Source organism: Erythrolamprus reginae, chromosome 1 (genome assembly GCF_031021105.1).
Source record: "Erythrolamprus reginae isolate rEryReg1 chromosome 1, rEryReg1.hap1, whole genome shotgun sequence".
NCBI lineage: Eukaryota > Metazoa > Chordata > Lepidosauria > Squamata > Dipsadidae > Erythrolamprus > Erythrolamprus reginae.
In genome coordinates, this window is record NC_091950.1 from 135,011,566 (window position 1) to 135,025,723 (window position 14,158).

The window sequence follows — 14,158 nt, forward strand, 5'->3', positions numbered from 1 at the left end:
ACATTCCTTCCCACCTAGTGAGTGCATGTGTAGTCAGCAAGGTAGGCGGGGCATCGTCGAACCCGCCTGCATCGTTTACTGCAGTGTTTCCCAACCTTGGCAACTTGAAGGTATTTGGACTTCAACTCCCAGAATTCTCCAGCCAGCGAATGCTGGATGGGGAATTCTGGGAGTTGAAGTCCAGATATCTTCAAATTGCCAAGTTTGGGAAACACTGGTTTAGTGTGCCTTCAGCCGGCGAAGAGAAAGGCTGGACCTTTTGGGCTCTTGGATTTAATGGGGGCTTCGGCATATGATAAAATTAGAAAATCCAAACCAACAAAGCCATTAAGCCATAATAAGAATTGCCCAAAGTTCCTTCATTACATCATCACCCAGTAAGTTTCAACCAGGCCCAGGTCTCAAGACAACCTACAAAGTTATTCCTGCCTGACAACCAATCAGGGTACATTTCCTACACAGGAACAGAAAGCTCCAAGGCGGGACCCAAGAGAGGCTATGAATTGCTCTCCTCTCTCACCCACCCATGTGCCCTTTTCCCCCCAGGATCTCAAACCATGTGTTCCTGTCCACCATTAAAACATCTTTCCAAGCAGTCTCTATGTTTCCAATGTCTTTCTTTCCACTTGGAACTGAACCCAGATGGACATTTCTTCCAACAATAGTGTTGTGGTTAGCTCTGGCCCAGCTCCTGCCTCAAGGACTGTGGATGTGGGGGAGACATCCACATGCTGCAGGCCTGTTTTGCCCCCGGTGGAATCTGCTGATGAAGGCTCCTCTGACCAAGAAGACATGAGTGACAGGGAGGAGGAGAGTGTGGCAGATAGCTCAGAAGGAGATCAATTATCTCTCTCCTTCTTGGATTCAGAACAAGAGTTAATGATACAGCCACGCATGCAGAGAGCGATGCATAGGCAACAACAACTGAGAGATTATTATCAAAGAAAATGAGGCCACCTGTGGTTGGGTGGGGCTGTGGTAATTAGTGAGGCTGTGGGTTTGGCCATTGAGGAGGATTATCTGATCATTGTGTTTCGTGCCTGCTTTGCTGCGTTTGACCTTTTGTGTGCTGATTTTTCCCTGCTTTGAAACTAAACCAGGGCAAAGTGTGTTTCACTTTGTGAAAGAAGAAGGACTGTGAATTGCCTCACAGCTGCAAGCTAAGTATCACAGAACTGATAAGGGACTTGTACCAATTACCAGTTTGTTTGAAGTGCTCTTTGCTATACAAAAAGAGGGCTTAGTTTAAGTGAATTTTCATTATAAAGAACATCGTTTTGAATTTTCAAACGTGTGTGTGTCTGAAATTTGTACCTGTGAATTTTCGGGAGGAGTCTACCAGAGAGCCCGACAGAACAAATAGCAAAACTGACTCCAACAGCTGGTTGTTAGTGTGTATAAGCTGGGTTTTTGGAAGGAGTTTGGCAGAGCCTTCTTCTTAAGGTTGAGAGAGAGTGACAGTACTAAACTCTGATGTCTAAATGCCTTCATCACTATAGGACATCACACTGGTTCTCTCAAATTAGCAGGTTACAGAATTTGCATCCACACTGACTTTTTTCCATTATTGCTTCTTCGAAGTCAAGCCCCCTTTCAAGGTTAATTTTAAGGTGTTTTCACTTTTAGTTATTCCTAACAGAACAGGGATTTTGATCTCAGCAAAACAATTGCTTTGCAGCCTGTTGGGAATCATAGAGTGGAAGAACCTGACAACAATCTCTCCAAGGAGTCTGGCAAGCTTTATGAAATTTACTCAGTGCAGTATTTATAGCTTGGGTTTGGCCACTTGAGATACTCTTTTCAGTTTCTGTAGTAAACTTTGCATAGCCTACCATGCTGCTGATCTTATGCCTTGCTTTGCCGTTCTGTCGCAAGTTGTAATAAGTTACACATTCTCATGACTAAGGGAGAGATCTGAGTGGGACTTGAGGAGGCAGGGGTGTCTCAATGTCCTGCTTGTGACTCTGTTGAAAGCCAACATGAACCCAGTGATCTCAGTTTACAGATTCTAACTTGGGTTGAAAGTACAGTGTTCCCTCGATTTTCGCGGGGGATGCGTTCCAAGACTGCCCGCGAAAGTCGAATTTCCGCGAAGTAGAGATGCGTAAGTAAATACACTATTTTTGGCTATGAACAGTATCACAAGCCTTCCCTTAACACTTTAAACCCCTAAACTGCAATTTCCCATTCCCTTAGCAACCATTTAAATCATTACTGACCATGTTTATTTATTAAAGTTTATTAATTTAAAAATATTTATTAAAGTCGGTTGAAAGTTTGGCGATGACATGTGACGTCATTGGGTGGGAAAAACTGTGGTATAGGGAAAAAATCCGCAAAGTATTTTTTAATTAATATTTTTGAAAAACTGTGGTATAGACTTTTCGCGAAGTTCGAACCCGCGAAAATCGAGGGAACACTGTACTGTATTTTGATTCCACCTCTTTTTCTATAGCAGCCATCCTTGGAGAGTTGCTCTCCATGTGGTCAAAATTCTGCTTTGACTTGATGCCTGAAACTCAAACGACATTTTTATATCTGTGGCCTGTTTCCTAGCTTCTCGTAGATTTTCATCAGAGCCTAGAAACAATCTTTCATAGCCATTATTTTCTTGGCTATCTCTTTCTTTCCCAAATCTGTTTCAAGAGAACAAAAGCTTTTTATTTTCTAGAGAAGGAGGAATGCAGGGGTGGGCATGGGCTCCTGGGAGATTGGCAGGGTTCGGGTCAAGGACTGCCAGGGTTCGGCAAACCCCCAAATGAGGAGTGGCCACACCCACCCTTCCCAGGAGTCTCCATGCAGCCTGTTTATCATTCCAGGTAAGTGCAGAGGCTGTGCAGAGGATTGGGAGGGCAAAAAACAGGCCTCCAGAGGTTCCAGAAGTCCAGAAATAGGCCTGTTTCCAGCCTCTGGAGGGCATCCACAGAGCCCCAGGGAAAACAGTTTCCTCCTTCCTGGAGGTTTGAGGAAACCTTTTGGAGACTGGGGAGGGCAAAAAATGGGCCTCCCAGAAGTTTCGGAAGTCCAGAAAGGGGCCTGTTTCCATCCTCCAGCATCTGGGGGAAGCCATTTTTGTTCTCTCCAGGTTCTGAAGGCTTTTCCCAAGCCTCTGGGAGGGCAACAAACAGCCCTCCCAGAAGACCCAGAAGGCTGGAAATGAGACCATTTCCAGTTTCCAGAGCAGGGGTGGGCAGCAGGTAGAATGGGGTGGAACGCAGTTCCACCAGTGGAAATGAAGATGCATGCGCAGCTCTAGCTGATTGGTGGCTGTCACTTCCTGGATTATTGGTCTCAGCTCGGCTCTCTCTTTTCTCTCTGCTGCTGCTGCGTCTGCACTACTTGCTTTTTTCCTCTTTTCTCCTTCCTGGCCTCGGATGAGCTTCCCTCTCTCCTGCCCGGCTCCCCTCCAGCGTCACACAGCCACCTCCATCCTGAGGTGCAAGCAGAAGGCATGGGTGGAATTTATGCTTCTGGCAGCACCCATTCACCTAGCTACTTGGCCTGAGGCAGGGGAGCAACCCAGGAAGGGGAGCACGGAAAACACAAAGCAAATTGTCACCCCAGCGCGCAACACTGGTAAGGTTGTAAGTTGAGGACTTAACAGTTGATTTGAATGATCATCATTCAAGCCACTGCCACCTGGTCACATGGCCGGCAAGCCACTCCTACCCAGTCACATGACCATTAAGCCACACCCCCAAAATAAGCCACACCCACAGCATGGCAGTAAAAATTTTGGCTGCCCATTACTGCTCCAGAGGGACTCCGGAGCCTGGGGAAAACAGTTTTCATCCTCCTAAAGGCTTGAGGAAAGCCTCTGGAGCCCAGGGAGGTTGAAAAATGCCCCTCCACCACGGTGCAGTTGGCCAACTAGGCCACGCCCACCATGGCTACATCCACCAGCAACGGGGCAGCAAACCCATTGCTAAAGGATCGGAAGCCCCCTGCCCTTGGAGGAGTGGTGTGATCTCCTTTGGTTATATGTTAAAGTAAGTAGCTCTATTCAGGAAGCTCTTCCTTAAGAAAGACAGCTGTAAATTGTCTGGGGAGCAGCTGTCAATTTGCCGTTCTAAATGCAACGCAAGAGGTTGCTTCTTCCCTGTCTAAATTAGGCTTCATGTCAAGATTCCATGTCTCCATTTTGAGCTCCTTACTATCTCAGTGAGCGCCTTACCTTGGTGCAAAGAATGCAGAACATATATGACTTCTCATTGTTAACTTATCCTTTATTGCATCACCGGCTCAAGGTTGACTCAGCCTTCCATCCTTCCGAGGTGGGTAAAATGAGGACCCGGATTGTGGGGGCAATATGCTGGCTCTGTTAAAAAGTGCTATTGCTAACATGTTGTAAGCTGCCCTGAGTCTAAGGAGAAGGGCGGCATAAAAATCAATCAAACAAACAAACAAATAAATAAATTGCTGTGATTTGGGTTGATAGCGTTAGGGAGAAAGGCTGATAACCTTCTCCCTAATGCAGAAAGATACCAAGCAGGGAACATATTGACAGTCAAAACTGTCAGTTCAAATTTATTACAGGTTCTGGGTTTCCTACCCCTTTGGCTTGCCATTGTGCCTCAGCTTTCTGGGTCTAAAAATGGAATGGATTGGGGAGAAAAAAATACCCAAACAAGATTCCAGACCAGATTACCTCAGGGACCGCCTTCTGCTACACGAATCCCAGTGACCAGTCAGGTCCCACAGAGTGGGTCTTCTCCGGGTCCCGTCAACCAAACAATGTCACTTGGCGGGACCCAGAGGAAGAGCCTTCTCTGTGGCGGCCCCGGTCCTCTGGAACCAACTCCCCGCAGAGATTAGAATTGCCCCCACCCTCCTTGCCTTTCGAAAGTTGCTTAAAACCCACCTCTGCCACCAGGCATGGGGGAACTGAGATATACTTTCCCCCTATGCCTTTACAACTTTATGCATGGTATGTCTGTATGTATGATTGGTTTTTTATAATAATGGGCTTTTAACTTTTATCTGCAGAGAGGGGCGGCATACAAATCAAATCAAATCAAATCAAATCATAAATAAATATAAAGGTTCAGTCTGAGTTGCCAGGCAAGTTCCAGTTCAGATCTCTGACAAGATATAAGGAGAAACAAGAAATAATTACAGTGATGATAATTGACTAGTGGAAAAACTCGCCTTCAGAGGTTGTGGGTGCTTCATCATTGAGGTGGGGGTGTTAAGAAAAGCAGGGGGCTGGATTTGGAAACTTCCATTGCCCCTTCCAGCTATATTCTGATTGAATTTATGTGTTGTGTATGTGTTCTGTCTGGGTTCCCCCAGACCTCAACACCAACTGGAAAAAACAGCCAGACACTCTGGTAAAAGCAAAAGTACTTTATAGCTGGAAAAAATAAACACAGAGGAAAACCTGTTCTTCCCAACAGACAGGCTATAATACTTTACAGCAGAGTCCTGATGTCCAGACAATACAGCAAGCTTCTTGCTGGCACACCCACCCCAAGGTTTCAGTAGTCAAAGGCACAAACCAGGATTCCAAGACGCCAAAGTTCACAGCCAGGTCCCAAGACTCTCAAAGATAAAACTCCACAAGCCAGGAAGGGTGGGTCTGCCTTTTAGCCTTTCCAAAGAGCACCACACCCAAACCCAGCTGTTGCCTCTTTAATGCTGAAAGTACTTAGCCAATTGGTCCCTTCTCTGTGTAGCTCTTCTCTGTCGCAGATCAATTATGGCTTGTGCATTTTCCTCTAAGGAATCCAGGCTGCTTGCTGGGGAGAGCTCCCTCTGGGGGGACCCTGGCTGTCCTCCCTCTTCTTCAGCCTGGGATTCGTCCTCCTCATCTGCCTGCACCTCCTGTTCCTCATCATCTCCCTCTGAGCTGGAAACCGACAGAAGATCAGCCGTTCCCTGAGGGGCCTCAGACGGAACCACAACACCATGCGTGTGTGAATGCACACATATGTACCTACACATGCATGCTATATTTGGCCAGACTACTTACAGGACTGTATTCTGCTGCATACGTCCTAGGGATCGATTAGGGAAGGGGTAGGCAAAGTTGGCACTTCTATGACATGTGGACTTCAACTCCCAGAATGCCTGAGCTAGCATGACTGGCTCAGGAATTCTGGGAGTTGAAGTCCACAAGTCAGGGAAGAGCCAACTTTGCCTACCCCTGGATTAGGGCCCACAGGGTTGGCCTTCTCCGGGCCCTGTCAGTCAACAATGTTGATTGGTGGGACCGCATGGGAGGGCCTTTATTGTGGCGGCACCGGCTCTATGGAACCAGCTGCTCCTGGAGATCTGTACCCTTCTAGAAAGCCTTAAAAACCTGACTCTGACTTAATAGTGTTAACTAATAAGAGTCTGGCTCTTTTTCTTCTTAATACAGTACTATAATCTGTCCCCCCCCCCCTTTATAGTTGATAAATCTTTTTTTTTTTTGCAAGGGTTCTGGAGAATGTTTAAGAAGGAGAAGTAGGCATAATGGCATACCTGAATTTGCAAGAGGATAATGATATTAATTTAACAAAGGTTAAAAGGAAATCAATGTTGAATTCAGTTAGAAGAAAATTAGACATCTAGATGACATATCAGAGGTCGAGGTTGGGAGGATTGATGAATAGCGGAAGTAATTACTGTAATTTGGAACAAATAACTTTTGGGGGCAATTATATTTGTTTTACTAATCCGATACTGTTTTTATTGTAATGTGAAGGTATTTTGAAATGTATTGAAAAGGTTTGTATGGAGGAAAAAAATAAAAAAAAATTACCACCACCCCTCCCAAAAACCCTGGCTCTGCTGGCAGGCTTGGGGACGATGAGCTATACCAGTGATGGCGAACTTATGGCACAAGGGGCCACAGGTGGCATGCCAAGCGATATCTGCTGGCACATGAGCCATTGCCCTAGCTCAGCTCCAACGTGCATGTGTGTGCCAGACAGCTAACTTTTGGCTTGAACAGAGGCTCTGGGAGGGCATTTTTAGCTTCCAGAGAGACTCCAGGGAGATGGGGGAGGGTGTTTTTACCCTTCCCTGGCTCCAGGGAAGCCTTTAGAGTCTGGGGAGGGCAAAACATGAGCCTACTGGGCCCACCAGAGGTTGGGAAACAGGCTGTTTCTGGCTTCCAGAGGGCCTCCAGGGGGTGAGGGAAGCTGTTTTTGCCCTCCTCAGGCATTGAATTATGGGTGTGGGCACTCATGCATGCACAATAGCGCATGCGCACGCTCTTTCGGTACCCAAGGAAAAAGATTCACCATCACTGAGCCATACCACCTAGCTCTGGTGAAGAAGATATGAATGCTTTAATTTCAGAGATTTTAACTATTATATTATATTGTTACTGTTTTTATTTGTTGTACATTGCCCAGAGTCTGTAAGGAGTTGGCCACCCTATAAATTTCATAAATTAAATAAAATTAATAAAATTACATGATATATATTTAATCACACCTCCTGCATCCCCTTTCTACTAATTCCCACGATCCTTATGTCTTCAATCCATCCTGAAACTTTGCTATGGCAGTAATACAAAAATGGAACTGGGAGGCATTTTGAAGTGTAGGGCTGGTCCCGTGCTACAAGGCTTCGAGCCAGGCTGTGCTGTCACTGCGCCTATTGACAAAATATGGGCATTGTGGCCAGCGAAGAACTTTAGCTTGAGGAAACTGCCAAGAACCGATTCTCATGTGCATCCCCCCGCCTTCATTTTTTGGCCTTCATCGTTAATGAACTTGAAGCTGCTGCTTTTGAGAGAATACAGAAATAATAGGCAAGATCTCCAATCCGAAGGGTGGGAAGAATCTTGCCTGCAGCTTCAGAAGAGAAATGAAATGTACAGAAAGACGGTTACATCAGGTTCATTAGAGCTGGTGGGAAAAACAGTGAGGCTGGCTACCAGCCATATTTTCTAGTTTAAAATGGGTTGCCAGAGTCCTGAGAGACTTTAAGTGGGTGAACTCCACTCTATTCAGAGTGTTCACTGCATTTTTTAAAAAATGCATTTATATTTATAATGAAATGTAACAAGCAACACACATCTCTCGCATTGGTTTTGTGTGCCCTTCTCCTTTTCCAGCCTAAAGTGATGCTTTGACAATGGCAATCTCCATATGGGTCTATTCATACATGACAAATGCTATGGTGCATTTATCCTGATAATTATCTCCACATTTATGCCATCATTCATTTAATGGGAAATTCTTGTTTTCTTTTATTTTTTTGCAATTCAATGTCTGGTTTGATTCCAAGTGAAGATTATTTATTTGTCTGTCCATCCATCCATCCACCCTCCATCTTTATTACTTTATAGGTAACTTCAGCATCTCCCAGAGGTCTTTGCTCTGATGCATGGCTATCGAGTTCAGACATAAAAGAGGTGTGTGGTTTCCTGTGGTGGTTGAAATGCAAATCTATGTAGCCCATGTGGAAAGAAGCAAGAATGATGGCTTTTTAAAATGCTTTAAATGCAAATTCCAATAACCAACAGCTTTATATGATAAAAGAAAGGGCAGAAAAGATGAAGACTTGAGAAAAGAATTAAACCCTTCAAAAGAGGAATTTGGGTAGCAGTCAGTAATAAAGGCCATTGTGTTTGCTATTCCAAAACCTAATCCAGCAATTTAAAAGATGGACTCTGTAAACACAAAGATTGCCTGTAAAGATGAAAATGGCAGTATTTGTACTTTGAAGTGATTCAGTCCAAAATGTGCAAATCTAAAACGTGTTAACAGTTCAAATCATGGCCCTATGCTGACCAGTATTATTCACTCTATCTCTTGAAACTCTTATTGATTCCAACCCCCTCCATTAAACTCATAGCGTTCTGCAAAGGAGAGGTTATCAGCAGCGAAGATGTGGTCACTTTAAAGAGTGGAATACCTGGCCCCTCCCTGCACTTTTGTGTATTGCAATTTTGATAGTGGTTCTGGAAGACGTTATGGAGGGCACTTTTGACTTCAGTACAAGAGTGTTAACGTACAGATGGCAGAGGAAATGGCTCAGAGAGTTTCCACTGAAGCAATGTTCATGCTGCTGTATAATTCAAGTCAAGTCCCGTTCTTTGAATATTTAATTCCGAAAAGGACCATTTTTTTAAAATAGAAAAGAAACAGAGTTATGCAAAACTGCAGAAGCCGGGAATCATGTCAAAGGTTACAAGGTAGCAACTCACCATCTTCCAGCTCTGCAATATCCCTCTTTTTCAAAATGCAGCACATTTCTGGATTTAATTTCAAGTTAAACCCTTCACTCACAATTATTTTAATTTATAAATTAAAATAACATTTCACTGACTTTATGAGTCTTGGTAAGAACTCAATGATGATCCTTTTTGCTTTTTACTATCAAAAAATACCTGTATCCATGACAAATTAAAGATCCTTATTGCATTGAAAGGCACTCCCCCCCCCAAAAAATACTCTTGGAGAAGGGGGAGAAGAAAGAAGAAAGCAACATAGACGTTTGCTAGACAATCGCTAATCTTGGTTTACTAAACAGGGTTACTAAACTACGCATTCTATTTTATAAACCACAATGTTGGATTTACACATTACTGTCAACCCATACTATGTAAGCCCATACTAAGCTAAGTTGCTTAGCACAAGGTGACAGATAAGCTCATGCAAATATGTTCATGGCATTTGTCTGTTAACATCACATGCATACTGGCATTCTTTCTATGCCACTGAAGACGCTTATACAAGTCAAGCACATTGTTATATGAAAGGGGAAACAGAATTCAAGAATTCATGTGGACAAAGTAATAATCAAATGTTACAAGGAGATGACTTTAAAAAGTTTATTTGTCCAATACAAGTTAAGCAGAAAGCATACCAAAGAATAGTTAGATACATTTTCTAGATACCCTCACAAAACATATACTTATTGGAGTTTTCACATACATAGTTCCATGTATTCTTTGCACAAGAAACATCCACTTAACTGTTGGAAAGGTGGCAGGGTTTTAAACAAGGAGCAGTGTGCCCCTAACAAGGCACCAGCCTGCCACTACTGCCCAAGTGTCCCTCAGCTCCTCCCTGTTTTTCATTTGCTCTTACTTTTCTCCTTTTGGCAAGAAGCAGCTGCTAGAGGAATTCAAGGCACTCATCCCATTTCTATCAGCCTGGGGAACTTCTTAGAGAAGAACAATGCAATATAACATAACTGTTACTGAATGTTTAGCATATCTTGGACTGAAACTGTAAAATAAGCTAACAGGAAATAGAAAGACTTGCATGCTCCAGGTTGAGACGTATCTGTATTGCCTTGTTCTACCAACATACCAGAAAATGAAAGCTATTGCATGAAAAGAAAAGTTGGGTTGTAGAAGCTCTTTTGAGTTCTTTCAGCCCAGTATGGATTAGTGTTAGTTTACCAGTCTTTTTCTGAACTGGTTGACATACATCTGTCACATAACAATGATCTTTGCTCAAATAGGTTTTAGCAAAAATTCACAGTGTAATCATTTCTCCTTAATAAAGAGAGAGAGAAAAAAAATTGGGACTTCTCTCTTAACTGGCAGCTTTTATAATGCATTGTCAATAAAATATGTTAGTTAAAAAAAATAGATACCCACAGTTAACACTTCTTGCTTTTGAAATAAGGGATGGTTCACATTAACACTCAAGGTTTCCCTCATAATACCTTCTAGATTTAAAACGTTTGATATTGCACTGTTATATTATCCATCAGCTATCAATTTGCATTCCAGAGACTTATGAAACTGTAAAAAAGTAAACAGCCATTTTGTGCAGTCTTCAGCATTGCATCCGAGTAGTTGGAATTTGCAAAACCTTCATTACAACTACAGTAGCCTAAGCACAGTGGAATTTCTGCCCAGCTGCCTTCCTTATACAGTACAGTGACTGATTGTCCAGTCTTCAACCTTCACACTTTGAGTTTCCTCTTCTGCTCAAAGTAGGCATCAAATCTGGAGAGTGCATAGTCCTAAGTGGGGGGGAAAATACTACAGTTGAAAAGACTGAAGCTCCTACAATGTGTCCCAATTTCAGGGAACAAGCATTATACTAGAATTTCGTGCAGATCTATTCGTATGAAGGCACTTGGTTCTCTTTTACAAATAAATGAGAGCATTCTAAGTGATGCTAAGAAATCACTTAAGATAGGAATCCAATACTTTATCAGGTATCAATTCTTATTTAATGATCCTTGCTGCAGCCTGGATTTAAAATTGAATTTATGTGCCCAGTATAAGTATAAACTAGTCTTTGAAAATAAGTTAAAAGGATAAGCTAAGAACAATCAAAATGATAGGGTTAATTGATATTTAATGTAGAATCATTCAAGCAGTCAAATTAAAGCAGTTGTAATGACTGATTTTCAGTTAAATTAAATGCTGAAAACGTAGGGCTTTGGAGGTGATTTAGATCACTCTGACACAAGTAGGGAGAACCTGGACTCTTCAGATGTTACCAAAACTAATTTCTATCATTCCTCATCACTGGTCATGCTGAAAGAGCTTAGAAGTTCTGCAAATCGTACAAAGCTCCAATTTCTCAACTCTTACACAGGCGTAAGAACGTGATGCAGATTCTTAAAAATGTGAGACTTTTTAAAAGGCATACCATGTATCCAAACTCAATAGATGATATCTTTGCCTGTATAATGGACCACAGACCCCAGAAGATATGAGATGCAAGGGCAAACCTGTCAAAGAAAAACAGAATTGCATACTGTCACTGGATGTTTTGATACCAAACACAAAACCGCCCTGGCTTCTCTTGACTAGAATAAAAAAGGGAAATGAACAATACATGTCCTCCAATTGAATTCATCACCTCTCTTGGCATGATACATGATGTGGAATGGTGGAAACCCCCCACACCTGTAGGGCTATCTGTTATCTTCTCTAACCTAAAATATATAATAGAAACAGGCTGCTCATGTTCTGAAAAGCGAAAGGAGATGGTTTCCTTCCAACAGACCTTCGGCTATGAACAGCTTTATAGGGAAGATAATTCTCAGACATCTTGGGCTCTTAATAATTTTGAAATGCTATTTTATGTAGTCTCTAAATTTACATAGTGAAATTTATAAGAGTGGGTGTTATCAGCCACAAGCACCCATATAATTTATCTGAGAGACTCTGTCTTCCTATTCATTCATAAAATGTATTTGCTGCCCATCTCATGTCAAATGACTCTGGGTGGCTTAAAACATAAAAATATTAAGAAACATTAAATGATATAATGAAGTATAAGATAACAAAGCAGAGAAAATTCTGTTTTCCTACTTTTATATCCTTTCAAATACCGCCATCAACTTTCTATTTCTTTGGGGGTTATTTATTTATGCATATCCACTTTTAACATTTTATTAGCTGATGACCTGTCTCTACACGAGTATTTTTTCATCCTAATCACCCCCACCTCCTGCGTGCACAACCCCCTCTGATGTTCATTTTGAAAAATCCTTTCTTAGTGAGCATGTAGAAGCCAAGGGGAACATACGTGGCAAATTTAAAGTTTGTAGGATTTACGATTCTGGAGAGTTTGTGATTAAGTGTGAGTGGTTTTCCCTCTTTCTTTCTTTCTTTCTTTCTTTCTTTCTTTCTTTCTTTCTATCTATCTATCTTTCTATCTATCTATCTATCTATCTATCTATCTATCTATCTATCTATCTATCTATCTATCTATCTAATCTATCTATCTAATCTATCTGTCTAATCTATCTAATCCATCTACCTACCTACCTACCGGATTTATATGCCGCCCCCTCTCAGAGGACTATATATATAGACAAATAACTCAAGGTGGCAAACATATCAAACACAACTTCCTCCTCCTATTTTTCACGCAACACACTCCCGTCAGGTGAGTTGGGCTGAGAGAGAGGGTGACTGGCTCAAAGTAACCATGCAGTTTTAAAGGAAACATTTAACTGATATTCCATGCTATTTATTTTCTACAAAAACCTATCAAGCCTAGGTAGGGAACAAAGGTACTCTTTGAAATAAAAATAGTACTACAGGATGGAAATTTGATTTGTAGCTTATTCACTTTCCATTTATTTTAAAATCAGAATAAAGTGTATTGTTGGCACTTTGATTAACATCAAGGAGATATTCAAGGAAGCAGATCACATATCTTTTAATACTAGTAAGTACGTATTACTTCTGTCTTTAACTGTAGAAGCTTCCTCTGTCATATTTCTAGGTTTAGTGATCAAACCAGATTTTTCTCGGAGTAGGTAGTAAATGAAAACATCCATCTTAGAAAAATAACAACTGAATGCTACTTTATGTGTAAGAACTCATTCAGATTAGACACCAAACTAAACACCGAAGAATGTCATATATAACCTACATATATTCACTGAAAATGAAGATTTCTAAATAGGATTACATATAATTTTGAATGAAGAGAGAGGTTACCTGTTTATTTCAACCAACATATCTTCTTCTATTTTGGACTTATCTTCATGGCTCAGATTTTCAAATCCACTTTGAGATGCAGCTAGGTAACTGGTTATGAAATGAAGCTAAAAGCACAAAAGTGTTGTCAGAACAGCAATGGATTTGCTTAATACCAACATGCCAAGTTAACATAATTTATTAAAACTTCAGTTTAATTCAAAGCACTTAAAAAAAAGAGTGACAGTATTAATTTTCAAATTCATTCTAAGATCTAATAATTTGTGTTCCAGTTCATTCAATATTGCCTTAACAATGATTAGAGATGGGAAAACTGTGCCTCCTATTAATATACCACTGAACTTTAATTACCTAGTATTTTTCACTAGCAGGATGAATTAAATGGAATTTAGAAAATGTATTCTAGGAATACTCTTATTATTAAGAAAACTAACTTTCCTACTACCTTATTTCCCTGAAAATAAGACCCTGTCTTAATTTTTTTTTTGTCACAAAAAAAGGCAACAGGTTTTATTTGTAGCCGGTGGGGGATGTCGTCCATTGACTCACTTCACTTGTGCACATTGCCCTCGGCCTCCTTTTCATGGTCAAGAGGCCTTCAGGAGCTTCTTTAGCCAGCAAGTCTTTCCTGAAGAGCTCCAGATTGATCTCGAACTCTGTTATCGGCTACAGAGGCCTTCAGAAAAGCCTTGTCCAGCTGCAGAAGAAATGGACTGACAAGGCAGGTGTCGGGGTGTGCAAGACCTGGCTGCAACTGTCCGAAGATAAGTAGTAGAGCAGCTCCACCCCATC

The 14,158-nt window shown here is 41.7% G+C and overlaps 1 protein-coding gene across 2 annotated transcripts in view; it reads right to left on the reverse strand.

The window, feature by feature from the left end:
- Nucleotides 1–9,758: 9,758 nt before the first annotated feature.
- The window catches only part of CHKA (choline kinase alpha), a 36,307-nt gene continuing 31,907 nt past the window's right edge, over nucleotides 9,759–14,158 (reverse strand). For both annotated transcript variants that reach the window (XM_070765757.1, XM_070765767.1), the window contains 3 exons: nucleotides 13,367–13,473; nucleotides 11,559–11,640; nucleotides 9,759–10,920 (listed from right to left, as the gene is read on the reverse strand). In XM_070765757.1, coding sequence (XP_070621858.1) covers nucleotides 10,861–10,920; nucleotides 11,559–11,640; nucleotides 13,367–13,473 — 249 coding nt within the window. In that variant the 3' untranslated portion in view covers nucleotides 9,759–10,860. The remainder of the gene's footprint in view (nucleotides 10,921–11,558; nucleotides 11,641–13,366; nucleotides 13,474–14,158) is intronic.